This window comes from Bombyx mandarina, chromosome 06, assembly GCF_030267445.1.
Source record: "Bombyx mandarina strain Sakado chromosome 06, ASM3026744v2".
In the NCBI taxonomy this organism is placed as follows: Eukaryota; Metazoa; Arthropoda; class Insecta; order Lepidoptera; family Bombycidae; genus Bombyx; species Bombyx mandarina.
Window position 1 is genome coordinate 271,660 of NC_143213.1, and position 18,651 is coordinate 290,310.

At 36.8% G+C, this 18,651-nt stretch overlaps 1 protein-coding gene across 4 annotated transcripts in view; it reads left to right on the forward strand.

The window, feature by feature from the left end:
• LOC114251607 (immunoglobulin superfamily DCC subclass member 3) overlaps window positions 1-14,288 on the forward strand; it is a 121,982-nt gene extending 107,694 nt beyond the window's left edge. For 2 of the 4 annotated variants that reach the window (XM_028185942.2, XM_089728224.1), the window contains 5 exons: window positions 598-718; window positions 911-1,007; window positions 1,468-1,525; window positions 3,498-3,590; window positions 6,167-14,288. In XM_028185942.2, coding sequence (XP_028041743.2) covers window positions 598-718; window positions 911-1,007; window positions 1,468-1,525; window positions 3,498-3,590; window positions 6,167-6,409 — 612 coding nt within the window. In that variant the 3' untranslated portion in view covers window positions 6,410-14,288. Of the gene's footprint in view, window positions 1-597; window positions 719-910; window positions 1,008-1,467; window positions 1,526-3,485; window positions 3,591-6,166 lie in introns of those variants that run through there. The other 2 variants (XR_016323239.1, XR_016323240.1) reach the window with 2 other exon arrangements.
• The last annotated feature ends 4,363 nt before the right edge of the window (window positions 14,289-18,651 follow it).

The window sequence follows — 18,651 nt, forward strand, 5'->3', positions numbered from 1 at the left end:
GGCGGGCGGTGCAGCTACACAAACAACTTTCATCCTGGTAGAATAGCGGCGGAACATCGTATCCAGGAATGACGGATACGTTGAACGTTATAGGTACGGTGCCTACGTGTGAACGAAGCATAATTTTTTGTCGTATCCGTTAAAACGGGTACCGTATACACGGAGACTATGTTTGAATGGGCTCTAACGTAACGTTTCAAGGGTGGGGGCAACCGTTGTAACTATACTGAGACCTTAGAACTTATATCTCAAGGTGTGTGGTGCATTTACGTTGTAGATGTCTATGGGCTGCAATAACAACTTAACACCGGGTGGGCTCTGAGATCGTACACACATCTAAGCGGAAAAAAAAAACGTAATTGTAACGTTATTCTTTCATCGTCGAAGTTGTTCGTAAACAAGTGTTTAGAAAACATTTCCTTAAAAGAAGTATGATAGAAATTTATTTTTACGACAACTGAAGTCGATCTTGAAGATTTAGTTGAAGTGAACGGCTTTTGGTCCTCATAAGCTTTGCATTGATAAATTTTCAATTAATGACGCTGTTGGATCCTCTTCAAAAAACCCTTAGGTATATAGATGAATTTTCCTCAACAGCTAACGGACTTAGACCCAAATGTAAAGACGTACGTAGTGGTTGCTGCCCCTGGACCGGACCAGAAATCACAAGTTGTGACCATTCCGCCGCACCCGTCTGACTACTCCACACTCTACCTGGGTAATATATTGTTGTGAATTACACGTGTTGTGTTAATGATACTTGCCTACTTGCAAAAGACTTTGTTTTTTGGTTGAAAATTAGATCATACAACTTAAAAGAAACTTTTAACGAAAATAAATTTGATTAAAGCTTGTTTCTATTGAATTGGTCAGTTACTGGTAATAGTCTAATTTAAATGGTACGTCCCAGGGCTGGGCATAGTGGGAGGCGTGCTGCTGCTTCTCGTGCTCGCGGTGGCTGCTATCTGCATCTGGAGGCACAGGAAGAGGTTCCTGACCCCTGACCGGTAATCCATTAACAATGTTATGCACTCATCTATGTGTACTAGTGGCCCCGCAGTAGTCGAAATTCGACTATAATTAATTGAAATTGTAAGTTTGTATACTTCTATAATCACAAATATCGGCAAGACTACACTATGGAAAAATATTAATAAAGACAAACCATATTTAATGTATTCTCAATTTGACCACAGACGTCAAGAACAAAAGTTTGACAATAAATAGTATGTATGCGTGTGTGCGTCAAATACATGGTAGTGTGTGTAATGTTTTTTTTCATACTCCTCCGTCCGCGCAATTTTCGTAAAAAGGGATACAAAGCTTTCCTTCACGTATTAATATATAGATAAAGTTTCAAATTTAAATCTTTCAAGTGATGGAAATGCCCCCATAACGAAATATTAACTGATGAAATGTTTCTAGAACTTAGTGTTTCAACTACATTAATTGATGTTTGATTACCAGCTCTCGTCGAAGAAACGTTCCAACAACTGACGGCCAGGGCGAGAGCTCCGAGTTACAGGTATGTACTTAATGTAAGTTTACGTGTACCTATTCCTTATATATCCGGCGTGGACCCCGCACCGCCGGGCGGGTCCTGATGACGGAGCACTTTAACTGAATCAAACACAACTACAACAGATATTTGGCAACAAGAGAGCAAACTTGTTTTTTGTTTGGAGTGCTGATTTTGAGTCCCGGACAAGCGAAGGCTTCTATGATAGAATCCTGAGCGTAGTGAGGGATTCAACAGCACGAGATGCAAAAAACTTTGCTCTCGTGTAGCACACATAACTTTTCACCTCAGCAGTGAGAACACATATTACTTAGGAGACATAGAAATGAACAGGAATATATTGAAATAGCTATTAAAAAAATAACATGTGTGCAATTCACACGTGTTAGAAGTGAAACCTTCAAAAATTAAAATACAATTATCCTAAATGTCTAAGTATATTATTAGTAAAATTTTGTCATTAGTAAATAATTGTAAATCACCTTTTATGTATAAGGTAGCGCCCTCTGTGAATTGATATTTTAACTTCACGTATATCCTAAATTAAAATTCACTACAAGAGGTTTCATACACACGTTAGTATTAAAACATCTCACAGAAGACGCTGTATTAAAAATAAAATACTTTATACGTGTGTTTTAAAGTATGTAGGAACTGAGCATTCTGTCTCACTTTTTCTCTCGATCTTTCTCACTTGCTTGCTCACTACTCTCACTCCATGGCTAGTTGCTTTATGCTACGTTCGCCCTGTCTTACTCTCTCTCAATCGGTCTCGATCGCTCTCTCTCTCTTTTTCGATACTTCCGTTGCATACCCGCGAGACGTTACATCTGTAAAAATTTTACCCTCATGCGCCTAAAGAAGTTTCACTTAAAAAAAAAACGTAATTTCTTTATCACAAATATCTTTAAATTTTAGGGTATTACGCCTTTCCGAACGTGTTTTCTTTGAGGTCGAATTCCAAAATCGAATTTCGAAGGGATTTGTTTTTTTTTCCTGCCTAAGCTGATATCCTTAAGAGGCTATATCAGCGTCGCCTTAACTAATAGGTGAGCTCACGGGGCTCGAACCTGATGACGTTGCTAACAGGAACCCTAGCAAGAGCCGTGCTTCGCAGAATCTACCACCGAATCGGAAACGCGACCCACTGAGAAGATCCGGCGAGAAACTCAGTGGGCTGTGTCTGAGGGTTAATTTACTCATCGAGCCCTTCGTCGCAAGCGACGGGTTCGACGAGAACGGTGACCGGTGCTTGAGGTACCTAAAAGCACCGTTAGTGGATCGGGAGGATCCGAAATGACGTGTTTGGGACGACGTCGACTGCTTTCCATTCTGTCCGCAAGATCGGGAATGTAGTTACCGGCGGCCACGATGAGAGGGTTCTCGTGTCGTGCCGCTTTATCGAAGTGGAGGGATTTGTTTTTTTTACTCGCTTTCTTATATGCATGTGACAGAGACAGAGCACAGTAAAATTCGAATGTTTCAAATTTATGACTGAACAATGTCAATTCGTGGTACGGAAAATTAAAAAATTAAAAACCTACTTTGACCCACGCTCGATTCAAAATCGCGTTTAGTTCACTGTTGTCTAGCAGCGAAACCGGCATGTTTGAGCTGCTGAGGTGAAAATATATATTTTTATATATTACATTTTTATGTTTATTATTTTACAATGGAACTCGTGAATGACTTCCATAATGAGTGTTATGTAGTACGAGTATGATCTGAAAACTAACTTAAGCATAAAAGCAGATTGCAGCAGTTGGAGTTCCACTCGAGCTGGGGTGCCCTCCCCCTGGCCGCCCCACTGGTGGACACGGTTGGTCGTTTTCTTGAGGACACCTCCCGTGCCGTGTGTCGATTGCACCATTAACAATAATTATTATTTTCATTATTGACTCCCTATTATTTTAATGTGAAATGAATCTAATGTCGTGATATTAAGATTGAAATTAAAACTGCCAAGGCTTTATGACAGGGTCGCGCAGTGAGGGAGCGGCTCGCCAACGGCGTCAAGGACGCCGGGGAGCCCCTGCTCAACGGCACCGTCCACATCACAGAGAACCCTTCGGTGACTACTTCACTCTTGTTATCTATTACTGGTGGTAGGACCTCTTGTAAGTCCGCGTGGGTAGGTACCACCACCCAGCCTATTTCTGTCGTGAAGCGTTTCGGTTTGAAGGGTGGGGCAACTTATATCTCAAGGTGGGTGGCGCATTTATGTCGTATATGTCTATTGGCTCCAGTAACCACTTAACATCAGGTGAGTTGTGAGCTCGTCTACCCATCTAAGCAATAAAAAAAAGAGACGCGTGATTGGCTTGGTTCAATTCAAAACGATGGCTCTTTATTTATAAATAGGATTTATAATGTACTCAACTGTACTGTAGACTATCCAACATCCCAGAAAACTTACACGTCGAGGTACTTTTTTTTACTGGATAAACGGGTGGCCGAGCTCACAGCCCGCCCCGCCTATAGTGGTGACCAGAGCCACAGGTTGTATCGACAGCGCCGACTCCAAGCTTCCTCCGCGTGTCAGGAGACGGCTGAGCTCGCGCTTCTGTTATCTATTAATCGTTCTTCTAAGTACATTACGCGCAATTTGTGCTTTTTTTCAATAACTCGCTTTTAATGGTGTCTTTAGAGACTAAAGCGAAAGCTTAAACGTTAGCTTTAATAGCCATTTACTATTATTACGTAATAGTACTTGTATTAGAACCTTCTCTAAAAACAAAATTGTAAAGCGTTAACGGATAGACAAAGTTCCGTTTTGATATTTTATTCATTGACTGATTGTAATAAATAATTAATAGTTTAAAAAAACTAAAAAACACGCTTTAAATAAAATTCAACTAAAACATAGAAAAAGCGTGGGGTGCTTTTTAAGATATTAGGTATTCAAATAATAATTCTTCTACTCATATCTGTCAGAAAAATATTTATAACTAATAACACCATGCAACCCCACGCTTTTTTTACAATAATATACACCTTTATATTTTTTTACACTATTTTCAATTTAAATTTATTAAAATTAATTTTCTATTTTTTAGTTGAATTTTATATAAAGCGTGTTTAGTAGTTTTTTTAACCTATTATTTATTTTTCATTTTTTAGATGAATTTCAATTCTTTCAATTTTTTTTCTAATTTTTTTTATTATTGATTTGTCCTCGGTCCACGATAAATCTACAAAGTTTGAATGAAATCTGGCCGTTTAAAGTGGGTCAAAATCGCGCCTAAAGGAGTCAGTTACAAACATACAAACATACATACAAGTGAAGCTAATAACTAGTCAGGTCATAAGTATTGTCACACAGTAAAAACTTTTCTTTTAGAATGCTGGCCACAAAAAAGTTTATTGAATTCGAATTTCGAATTGTTCATGAAAATAAAAATGTATACATTTAGAATTTTACTCATTTTTAAATATGGAGTGGACGCTTAAAGAAGACCGTGTTGCAGTTATTGCGTTGCATCGTTGCGGTTAAGCGCCAATTCAAATTTTTAACATACTGAAAAATTTGAATATAACCAAAAGATTCGTTTATCGTACCATCAAACGATACAATGAAGAATCTAGTGTAGATGACGGGTCAAGAAGTGGTCGCCCTCGGTCTGTTAGGACTCCAGGAGTGATAAAAGCTGTGAAAGCGCGAATTCAAGGAAATCCCAAACGTAAGCAGAAACTGTTGGCCCTTCAGATGGGGTTAAGCAGAACCACGGTGAAAAGGGTGTTAAATGAAGACTTAGGGCTTCGGGCATATCGAAGAAAAACAGGACATCGTTTGAATGCTCGTCTAATGGACCTGAGACTGAAGAGATGCCGCGCTTTGTTGAAGCGGTACGCGGGAAAAAAATATCGGGAAATTCTTTTTTCGGATGAAAAATTTTTTACCGTAGAAGAGAGCTACAACAAACAAAATGATAAGGTGTACGCACACAGTAGTGAAGAAGCGAGCAACCGTATTCCGCGTGTCCAACGAGGTCATTTTCCATCCTCGCTCATGGTATGGTTGGGAGTTTCTTATTGAGGCTTAACAGAGGTACATTTTTGTGAGAAAGGTGTAAAAACGAATGCAGTTGTGTATCAAAATACAGTCCTGACGAACCTTGTGGAACCTGTTTCTCATACCATGTTCAATAACAGGCATTGGGTATTCCAACAAGATTCGGCGCCAACTCATAGAGCGAAGAGCACACAAGACTGGCTGGCGGCGCGTGAAATCGACTTCATCCGGCACGAAGACTGGCCCTCCTCCAGTCCAGATTTGAATCCGTTAGATTACAAGATATGGCAACACTTGGAGGAAAAAGCGTGCTCAAAGCCTCATCCCAAGTTTGGAGTCACTCAAGACATCCTTGATTAAGGCAGCCGCCGATATTGACATGGACTTCGTTCGTGCTGCGATAGACGACTGGCCGCGCAGATTGAAGGCCTGTATTCAAAATCACGGAGGTCATTTTGGATAAACTTTAGTGTCATAAGAATCTATGTTTTGTTAAGTTCATTTTGGTATATGAATAGTTACATAATGAATAAACTTGTTTCAATTATTTTACATTAAACATGTGACAGAATTTATGACCTGACTAGGTATAAAGCGTGTAAAAATAGTTAAACTCAATAAAGTGTTCTGTACAGTCGAAGAGGCCGAACGGGCGCGCGCGCAGGGGAGAGCGCCGGTACGAGGTGGCGTTCGACTTGTCGCGGCACGAGGAGAGCGCGGCGCCGCCCCCCGACCCCCCGCCCCCCACGCACACCCCCTACGACCTGTCGCGCCGCTACAACAAGCTGCCCGACGACAACATGAACGAGCTCCCCCGCCCCGCACCCTCCTCCCCGGAAGACACCAAACTGCAGCCCACCCTTCAGCCCAACGGCTGAGTGCCCCTGCCCCCTCCCCCGCGCGGAACTACACGAGGGGTAGGAGCACCCCCCCCCCGGTCGCGTCCCTCCAGTTTGAGATTGACAGTTTTGTATAGGACAGGATCTGAAGCGTCGCCCCGGACGCTGGCGAGGATAGCTTGGCGTGTTTCGTTCCTATAGACTTTATTTTCGATAAGGCTGATATTTCGTAAACAATAGTACGGGTAAAAATAATTTAAGAGTTATTTAACTAAACTGTAATGAAAAATTTCGGTCGTTGTAACGGACATGCCACGCGAAGTTATTCTCGCGACACGCGCGTGTGTCGGCGTGCGGCTGTGGCTGCGGACCAACACCGCATGCCTCATGCCGCACAAACACTTCACAGCATTTGTCTAAGCGTAGCCTCAGAACTGTTAAGCATGAAGAAATAAAGTACTAAAAATAATAGTGGATACCATTAGTGCAAAGTAATCGTACAAAATATAGACCAAAATACAATCCGAACACAGATATAAATACATTCATGAAATGTTAATAACATTCGGTAATATTTACGGGCGTTGAAATAAAATAGATGTATATTTATTTTCAATACAAAATAACAGGTTAAAAAGCCACAGAAGCTATCTCACAATTGAAGTTGACATTCCACTCCAGACAATCACATCACAATAACATGAAAAACGCACACAAAATTTATTATAATAACGAATAATTACAGTTATAATGAAAATAACACCATTCTTATAGATTAACTTTAAAACGAGTAGGTAGAAATAAAAATAATATATATGTACATAATATATAAATCTGACATAATGTATAAATAAAAATAAAAATATTACAACGAACTATTCGATAATATTAAATTTAAAAAAATGTTTATACGCGTTATCCTTGATGTTATTGATACGTTCAAAATATTAATGAGACTACATATATAGCGCTAGGGCCGCGTTGTTTGAGCTGCTGCTACTGTTTTCATGAATTCCATATCACAATTAGCAACTACCTCATTTTGTTTGTTGTAAGCTGCTCGCTGCACAGGCGACGCGCGCGGCGGACGTCGCCCGCGCCCCGCAGCCTATAGTACATTTATTTATTGTTAGCGACTTAAGGTTCTTTGATATTTTATCCTTAGATTAACAAGTTAAGTTTCATTCCTGATGATTTGTTGACAATATTTATTAAAGTAGTTTAAACTTCAAATTCAAACAGTTGTTTTTAAACATAATTTATTATTCAGAGCGCATCTAACTTTATTTATAGTTTTCCAATATTGCCCATTGCGATCCGTCTATAGCAAGCTGGAAATGTTATTTAGTTAGTCTGTACGTTAAGCAGCCACGTGCGTGCAAAGTTAGCACCGAAGCTGCACAGCATTACCGTTGGATTATCAACAGTGACTTTCTGTTACAGAAATTATGTCCATTTATTTATTCCATAGTTCAAAGATGCATAGATTATTTTCTAATTGTTTATCTCTACAGAAGTTAACAATACAATTAAACATCACGTTTTGTTTTAATTCTATTCGATTGTCGTGTTTTACTTTTATCTAATGAAGCACCTCGGTACAATTATATAAGTTATACACCCTTTTAATGGTTTGAAATGTAATAAATTTGGAACGTATAAAGTGTGAAAACGAAGATGTAGATATATAAGCTTATGATTTTTTTTATAAGTTTTGATTGTAAATATCTATTATAAAGTACAGAAATGAAATCATCATTTATTCGCCGACCGGGTTGGTGCTACAGGCTGTATATTTTCTTTTCGCGCTGAATCTACATATTATATTGCAATTCTGATGGTTGCGTCCGTCACTCTATCGCCACACGCACCGGCGCGTACATTACAAATGTGCAGATCATTAATTTTAACGAGGTTTCCTCTTAACTCTGTGTATTTATTGAAAGCCGATACTATGTGTAAACATATTTATCAGTCACCAGCTTGACGGAGTGAATTCAAAAGCTATTTAAACTACTACTAATAATATCTACTACCTCTTAGAATCGTTCCCGTGAGGTTAGCATTCCACGTGCTACAACAGATTAATATAAATGTATTGCTGATTAATTAATTATATGGTTTCTCTCTCCTCTAAGTCGATGAAATTCAACTTTATGCGTCCGTGTAATAAATGATGATTTAATACTATAAAAAGGGAAAATGTACCTGATAATTCAATTACACTAAGCTAATTAGACTTAAGTGTAATTTTAGGGTTTCAAAAAATTCTAGATTTTTATCTTTGACCCTAGATTTTGTCACAGGGTGTAAACTTTGGTTCCGTATAACTTAATATTAGTATATCAGATGCAGTGATTTTTCAAGGTTTTATCTTTTACACTTTTTTTGTTGTTGATGATACTAATTTTATACAGTTCATTTTTTATCTAACAATAATTTCTTGGAAGTAGGATTCTGGTGATTTCTTTTGAAGTAAAATAGTACCTACCAGAATTTCAGAAAAGTTTAAAACACTAATAAACAAACCTACCCAGTTCAAGGTAAGCAGCTATTATTACTACTGCATGTAGTAAGTAGCAACTTTTACTTTACTTTTTCCGAGCCTCTTACGTGATTTAATACCAATTTTTTTTAATTATAATAATATAATCCGACCCTTAAATATTCCACCGGGTTTAAATTTGGACAGTAAAAAAATATCGGTTTGTGCTTAAAAAATGTATAAGAAAAAGCAATAAGAAATTTAATATAGTTCAAATCGGTATATTTGTGTTTAATAATTATGTTAGTGTGTTAATGAAACGGTTTAAGGTTTAATATTGTCTTAGTTATCACTTTTCACTATATTTTAATGTAAGATTGAACTGTGTCGAGTACCTTATTAATAATTTAAACAATCGCAAGTTCACTCGAGGTTGTGTTAAACAATATTACTAACATTCGCCTTAAACAACACAGATTTATTAAAGTGGTCGTTTTCAGTGTTATTTTACAAATTGAAACACATTGGATATAAGGATATTGTCCCCGAAAAATGGTGGAAATGTTCATTCTTAATATAAGTAAGTTATCACTAATATGCATTCATTAAGTACTTTTATTACTTATAGTTTCATGTGAACACAGAATGAGCGCAGCAGTGTCGGTACTAATCAGTCTTTATTTTGGTAACCGCTAGTCTGCATTCGGACAGATTATCTACAAAACGAGTAGGAGAAGTAATTAGAAAAAGAGAACAGACTCGCATACCTTGATCTTCTGAATAATACTAGTGAATAGAGAGAGAGAGAATATGCTTTATTGTACACAGTAAACAAGCAGATGCATTTGTACAATAAGCGGTCTTATCGCTTTTAGCGATCTCTTCCAGACAACCGTTTAATTTACAGAAATTCTGGAAAATATAAAGATATAACAGGTATTTTGCGGTGTACTATTGGCAATAAATACATTATTATACAAAATATATACATACAATAAATAGATATATACCGCTTACTTTGATTGAATACATGTATGAACAAAATTAATTGACAAATAATAGTAATTAAACTAGATACGCCCTGCTGACTTCGAAGTTTCGTTCGCAATTCTACATGACGTGCCTTGTGCTGTGCGGGTACACTCAGGCCGCCTCCACTACCTTCCTCCTTCAAGCTCACTATTAGTCAGTCGGGTATTCTGCCGGCCGCGCCAGTCGGATGACCACTTCTGGCCGTGTTTCATAACAGTTTGCTCATCCGCTGTTTAATACCAAGTGCCAATCTAACGAGGACTTCTTTCAAAGTTGTCGCAATTCTATTAACGTCTTATAAAATTTCCAGAAACTAATTTATTTACCTGTTCATAAATAACATTTAAACACCTATGTCATAGTTGATTCGGAACAAATTCGGGAATCGTGGACACGATCTAAATAGCACTGTTACGTGTTCTCGGGTTTATTTTTATTTATATTGGTACATCCGTTGTTTGGTTGTCTGATTAAGAGTAATGACGTGCATTCGGAACTTGCAAGCCGATAAAAGAAAAAGCGAGATTAAAGCATACATATGCATATATATAATATGCATATTCTACAAGTGCAGATATTCCTAATAATAAATTAATTTGGCGCGGTCGGTCAAATATAATTCAGTTAATAACATCAACTTTGACCATTCGAGTGGAAAATAAGCAATACTTAAACCAGTAATCAGTCTGTCTGTATACTTAAAAAATGACGCAGTTTTTATTAGTTTTTTTTTTACGTAATCACTGCGTTGGCCGCGCGGTCATTGCAATGCCAATTTAAAACTATATAGCCACAAGTTGCAATTTTTATATTTTTCTTTTGTTACAATACACGTATTATCTTTATGACGTATTGTATTTTCACACCCGATACATTATATTTTTAATAATATTAGCGTATAAAATATAGTATATAGCATCATTAGCTTAAACAGTGCTTGAAACTGATCATTGTTGCGATCACAATTCATAGGTTTACAGCTTGGGTGTTTTTTAAGTGAAGGTTTTTTTACATTCACTTTTAATATATAGTACAATTAAGCTACTAATATTACAAGAAGTAATAAATTGAGCTTTGAACTTCTGATATCGTGCTTAAATCGATGACGTCACACAGTGCCTCCCACTAGCCAACAGTTTTATGATTTTGGGCACAATTTGCAGAGCGCTGCAAACACACTAATGTTGCAAACACAATTAGCGGGTATTTCATTCCACAGTTTTATATATTATTTATTTATACAGTAGAAAATAACACATTCCAATTGATGCAATAGTTTTTGTCCGCCGAAGTTTATTATTATTTATAGGCACAGTAACTGTAGCAGTTAGATTGACACATTGTTTTATAATGCCTTTGATATGTCAACAAATCAACCAACAACACAACCCAAATAGTATCTACAAATTATTTGGCACAGTCCTGATTCAGCAGAATTAAATATGCTTCTCAACGGGGTCGCCTGTTACACTGGCTTCGTAATTATTATATTATATGTCGTTGTTAAAAATTACCAAACACTTGTTGATCACATAAAACCGATTATAGTTATATGTAGAAACGAAATGTTCAAAATTGTCAATTCAGTTGAATGTACAAAAACAATGTTAACCACGTGTCGTGACCACACGTCCCTGAATGATGTAAGTGGTGGTACAAGTCATTAGTTTCACACGGTTACAGCTGTAATACGTATAGTTTTAGAACAATCAATAAACTACATACTAAAAAATACTTTTAAACGCGCACTAGAGCAACTTCAAAACGCGATTGCTGATTGTGGCTTGTGCGACTATTTATTTCAGCCATCGGTGTTATATGGTATAGTTATCTCGTGATAAATGTAATTACAAAGCAATAGAGTATTATATATTTAATTGTTGTAAATACAGTTTTAAAATGTTGTTCATACTGATTACTGTTTTCAATGTTGGCAATCTAGATCAAATAATATTTCGTATGTTAAGAAAATGACAAGTGTATTTATAATATTGTAATTGTTTCTAATATGTTTGGGGAATTTAATATTTAAAATACTGATCCTACATTAATTTTGGGATAGTAGGCAGTCGAATAATAGCTGTCAAAATTGCATTTGCTCAGGATGGTAATTTCTTTGTAAACAAAAACAAGATTCTGAAATAATTAAATATGTTTATGTAATAGTAAAAACAGCTGAGACCACTTCTTCTCCACTTCTTGGCTCTTAACATCTTCACAATAGGCATATTGTTTAGCATGTTATAATTATATAAAATTGAATCAACCTAAAGAAATATATCATCCTGTCCAATGCATTGAAATAAATAGGATTGAATTAACGACACAAGCTATTCCGAGTCGGCTCTTGTTCGAACTGCAAGAGATGTACTTATACTAAGTTCGTCCATTATTTTTGTTTAATAAATTAGTATTCACGTTATTCGTAGCGATGTTTATTTTCTTAAAATTTTTCACTTAAAATTATCATTTATCAAACAATGTCATTATTACCTTTGGTTTGTTTTCTTTGATTTAAAAAAACTTTTGTTTCGATAGAAAGCTGTTTTTTATTGTAGAGTAGTTTAAAAAGTAATGAATTATACTTTCGAATGTGTAACATTTCGTAAACGGGGAATTATAATTATAGTTATAACCTGACGCTGCAAAATTGTCCTGTGATTTTTGACGAAACCGACGAAATTTGACGAAACCGGACCGAATAGTTTAATTTTGTAACAATGACAGACGACAATAAAAATCGACATATTTTACAGGGTTTTTGTGACATTTCCCGATCAGCTGGGAAGTTGTTACTTTATCTATCGATTCAGCATGCCGTTAATTTTGAGAACATGCGAAAATATTTATATTAAATAGTAAAATCATCGCGCAAGCATTCGAAGCGTTGGAAAAGGGAATTTTACCCTGCCTTCGACCAAGAATCTTTGAAACGCTGCAGAAAACAATTTGACAATTACTTTTTAGACTACTCAAAAGCAATTGGCGTCGAATTTGAATGAGTAATGTAATAAATAATGATGGGTGTGATGGCTCAATTTGAATGTAAGTATAGCCACATCCGCGCTTTACATCTAGTGCAAGTCTAACTGATACATTTTATTGTTATTTCGTGGCAACGCGTGGAGTTGTCAACAACGAAACGAAAAAACAATAGAATTGCTCAGTTTATTTATCGTATAAGGAATTGACGTTATAAGTGGGGATATGAACGTGAATTTAGAATTAAATATGTCATTAATGAAACATAGCGTTTTGGAGCCGAATTATTTATTAATTAAATGTTGCCATTTTTATCCTTTGATAAACTTATTGAGTTCGCTTTGAGAGCAATAATAATTGAAAACGGGATAAGATCACTGACTGAATTCAGCCCTGGCTTCTCACGGCTACCATCGCCACGTGTTTAAGTCGATTGCGTTCCGGGCTGCGTGCACTTCGGAACATTCTAAGCGAGAGTAGCTGTAGTACAATAAAATATGCGATTTCTTGGAATTCAGTCAGATATATGCTTTCAAAATAAAATTATCTTATATAAATGAATGTTATGAACACCAATGTTAACATAATTATTAACTTCTAAAAGACTGTTTCCTTTGTCTTTTGAACACTCAATTTGGTGAAATTGTAAACTTTAATGAGGGCTTACACAACAAAAGCGAATGTTGCAGTCCTGTTTGTTTGTGGGCCACACTATATAGGTCGTTTGCTCCCGATATTATGTCGAACAGGTACAACATGCGCTACAACATGTTGGCTTATGTGTAATAAGAGAAACCAATCAGTTACTAATGTGAGTTTTCGTTATTGTTCTTTGAAACCAATCAAGCTATCTAGTTGTTTGCATTATATTAATTTTAGCGATTTTTCTTATGAGTCAATCTAGGAGCTAGAGATATGATACGTATTTTATTTAGAAAAATAACCTCAACTATAATGTCATAGTAAATTATTGTCATAACATAACAGATTACTTTAAACTAGTTGCCTCCGTTATCCGTTCGAGACAGACCTTCGGTAGCGTCTCATACAAACGTATGGGTCCTCCAAGCTAACTCTGTAGATAGATTATATAAAATACTTTGAGAATCATTAAACTAAGCTATTGCATGCAAACGTCTGATTGAAGCGTGTTCAAAAGACAAAACTAACTTCATATTCCCACGAAAAAAATTAGATTAAAAAAATGAATCTACCTCAACCTATTTTACCCATCACCGTTAGATAAGTGTTCTATTGAGTCTTTATAATTACTAATGAAAATGTAGTGTTTTATAAAAAAAAGTAATTTCAATAATTCCGTTTTGATATGGTAATTATTGTTACCGATGATATTGAATGATATGTAATGTTGCGGTCTTGTCGAATTTGAAAATGATATTAAAAAAAAGAAGAAAGAAAGAGTTATTTTATTTACTGTTTCATGTTCCAACGATTTTTGATGAGCTCTGCTCTCGATTTATGTGCTTACCACAGCCCATAGACGCAACATCAAGACCACCACCTACCCAGAAACAGCTGTCCCACCTTTCCAACTGTAATTTTACAACCTGTTTTTTTACTATTAATCTTACCATCCATAACCGAAAACCATCACTGGGCAGTGGGTTCTAAATTATTTTAAATTTGTTAAGATTATTATTTGTAAAAGTAAAAATATACATGTGATTTTGAACTTGGGTTTAATGCATTGTTTTGCCTATGAAAATTTATTTGCACACGGCCCGCTACTTTTAATGTTAATGGATCGGGAGGATCCGTAATCACGTTTGAACGATGTCGACCATTCGGTCGACAGGATCGGGTATGTTATTCTCAGCGGCCACGACAAGAGGGTTCTCATCTCATGCCGCCTTATCAAAGTGGCGCAATGATGCCGACTGTAGATAATTACTGACTGAGTCAAGCTCCCGGTCATCATGGAGATCCACGTTCCTTAGGAACCATGGTGCTCAGACGGCCATCCTGCAAAAACGGGAGTGAATAACTTGAAGGGGTTACAAGTGAGTGCGGGCCGCGTGAACGAACACTACACTTGCATACGTCATAACGAGGTGTATGCAAGTTTTGTAGAGTGTCACCTTATTTCGAAGGGACAATTTTCTTCGCTTGCAAATCATAAGGTAGAGACGTCCTAATATGAAGGCGGCACGGTCGCGGGCCAGCTATATAATGTTATCAGACGCTCAACGGACGCACTGACTAACAAGCAGCAGCTTACCGCTAGTAGTATAAGTATATAAGTAGTATAGTAGTAGTAGTATAAGTAGTATAAGTTTTATTTAAATAATTGTCCTGGAAATTACTATAGTTTAGAGATCCAGACTCGACTAAAATCACCGAATTTTATTGTAAAGTGATCTTCGTTGAATGTTGACCTATTCTAATTCCTTTTTCAATTGCAGGGATTTCAAATGTTAAGGCGCCATTGGTATGATAAAATCTATAGATTGACGTAAGTGCTCTCTCTATTGGCAGATAGGTCTATGGAGGTTCTTTTCGACGAGAGTCGGAGAGCAGAGCTTATGAGAACTAACAGGCTCTCGGGACCGGATTCTTATCAGGCTAGATATTGTGTTAACGTTAATAACAGCTACCTTTCAAGCCGGAACGCTCCACTGGATCAACCCGCTCTCTCTCTCAGTTATTTAATTAATTTGACTATACGAAGTATTCGGTTTCATGCCAGTTTCTGTCTGAGCGATCTTACTCTAATTTTGAAATAAACAAAACTGTATTATCAAACTGCAACGAATATCCACGAATATTGTTTTCTTAGTTCATACCAAAAAACAGGCGTATTATTTAAACATAAGAGATAAAACGTACAAAAGGTTTCACGCTAAGTCATTGTTTATTATATATTTGCATAATTTGGGTCCCGCACAAGGAGCGACGCCATTGACTTGTCCAGTTCTGCCGCTAAGCGAGATTATTTACGTCATAGTATGAGTTGCTAGATGGTCGTCATTCCGACGGCATCAGGGCGACTTTGTAGCGAGATATAGCTCTTAACGCCGAGTGGTTGTGAGGTGGCCTGCCAATTTATACTAAGAAAAAAGATAAAAATGCTTTAAGATTATACAATAAGTTTTAAAATTGCAGTAAATTAACGGCTTTCACATTTACACGATGTCAAACTTGCTAATGCATCTGACTGCGGCGACTATTTATAAAATGGTCAAATAGGTCCGACCCTTCTTAGAGACACGGGTGACGTCTGTATGCCAGGGCAAACTACAAATCACATTGTGAAGTCTTTTACGTAGTGTTTTCGTCTAAAAGTATATAATATCTAAAGTATGAAATTGCCGATTGGTACTGAAAAATTTAAATTGTTTTTTTTTTTCAACTAACATATTTATTTAATTAAAATATTTACCATTATTGTCTATATATTGCTGCCATCTAATAGGAAGGTCATTTATGCCTTTGCGATAGAACTCTGGTCATCTATATTCTACAAAGTGTGTGAAAGCATTTTGTACTGCCTCCTGGGAAGAAAACTTTAAATCACGTAGAAAATTGTCGAAATCACGGAAAAAATGGTAGACCGTTGGAGCAAGGTCTGGCGAATCCGGAGGGTGACGAATGGTTACTAATGCAGTTGGTTTATAGTTAAAATGTTTTCTCGTGCTGTATGAGATCTCACGTTATCATGGAGCAATAAGGGTGAAGATCGATTCATGAGTCGGGTTTGTTTCACTCTAAGTTTTGCTATCATTGCTCGGAGTTCGGCACAGTAGACGTCTGCCGTTATTGCTTGATCAGATCGGAGAAAACTATAGTGCTATAACATAACACTATGCTGAGACCGTGGCTGAGACCACCAAACAGTTATCATTACCTTTTTATTGGTAAGCTTTGCTTTAGGACACTGTTGCGGTGTTTGACCTGAGGTCAGGCATTGTATTTTTGGCTTACGGTTATCGTAAAGAATCCACTTTTCATCACATGTCACAATTTGATCCAATATTCCTTCATTTCTGTATCGATTCAACAAGGCAACACAAGTTTCAACACGCTTTTTTTTCTGCAGATCAGTCAAATTATGAGGCACCCATTTTTCATATTTTTTTAGTTTATTGATTTGACGCAAATGATATTGTTGGTAAGGTAACGTTAGACCATGTCGGTAATTCCTTGGTAGCTTAGCTCGGATCGGCTTCCACCATCTTTTTTAATTCATTTTTATTCACATGTGTGGGCGGTCTTCCACATGGTTCGTTCTTAAAATCAAAATTTCCATCATGAAAGCGCTTAAATCAAAATCGCACGGTGCGTTCATTAGCAGTCCCCTCTCCAAACGCAACATTGAGCTGTTTCTGCAGCGTTAGTTCCGCGTCGGATCTCGTATTCAAAAATCACTCGAATTTTCGAAGTATCGTATCTTTCTTGTCTGAGCTGAATACAACAAACAACTGAAAGTCGATAAATCGAATGTTGCACATTTTTTAAAAGAAGAACCTCATAGGTACCATTTGAATTTCATACTTTAACCCCTATTTTTATTTTTTTATTTTTATAGCTTAGATTGGTGGACGAGCTCACAACCCACCTGATGTTAAGTGGTTACTGGAGCCCGTAGACATCTACAAAGTAAATGCGCCACCTACCTTGAGATATAAGTTCTAAGGTCTCAAGTATAGTTACAACGGCTGCCCCACCTTTCAAACCGAAACGCATTACTGCTTCGCGGCAGAACTAGGCAGGGTGGTAGTACCTACCCGTGCGGACTCACAAGAGGTCCTAACACCAGTAAGCCCCTATTATACAAATGAACAGTAACTTTATACTCAATTTTCTCCTTACTATATTTCATTATATTATATTATCGTGATGTTTTTTCTGTGTATAGATAAACAAACATATGTTCCAAGACTGGTAGCGGTAATTACGTACCTACCTGGTAAAGGAAATGGTTTCCTATAACCGGCTATATATCTCCGTTATACGTGACTAAACACATACATTGTCGTCTCCACCGCTATCAAATATTAAAAAGTAGTCAATAATGGCAGTTTTGCATTGTATCTATGTGTGCTATCGCAAACATTCATAACAGGTTTTTTATTAAAAGCGCTCGAACTTAAAAATAAAATAAAAAATATGTTTAAGTCATATGCCACAATTTTTTTAATTTTATTTTACGGCGTATTCGATGACATTACGTAGGGAATTTCAGCCAAATGGCCGCCTCGACTCTGCTGTATGTGGTGTATTTTTTAATAATAATAATTATTTGTATTTTTTCATTTACTTAAAGTTTTGCATCCATTAACATTTCATATAGTATACCAGAATTTAATAAAAACAATACCTACAATCGGAATAGAACAAAAACAGTAATAATATTAATAAAACAAAAAATTAAAATGAGCGTTAAAACTACTTTATCCTAAAAACTGCTTTGGATCCAGAATATTCAACATACATTTTTCTACCTGATTTAAATACCATCAGTTCGCTTTTAACGGCATTATATCTGAGTCCATGTTCCTCCGCGTAACGCTCGCATATCTCAATCAGCATAAATGGAGTTCAATTTTACGAAGAGCGCAAGTTATGTTGGCCTTCATGGCGGCAATAGACTAGTTTGTCTACATAGACTAGAGATTTCACGTAACCCCACACAAAGTAGTCGAGCGGTGCGATCACATGATCTCACACGCCTTCGAATTTATAATTCAATAAATTTAATGTTTCCACAATGAACCACATGTTCGTGATACCCATACCATGTATCCTAGGCCACTAAAAGTTT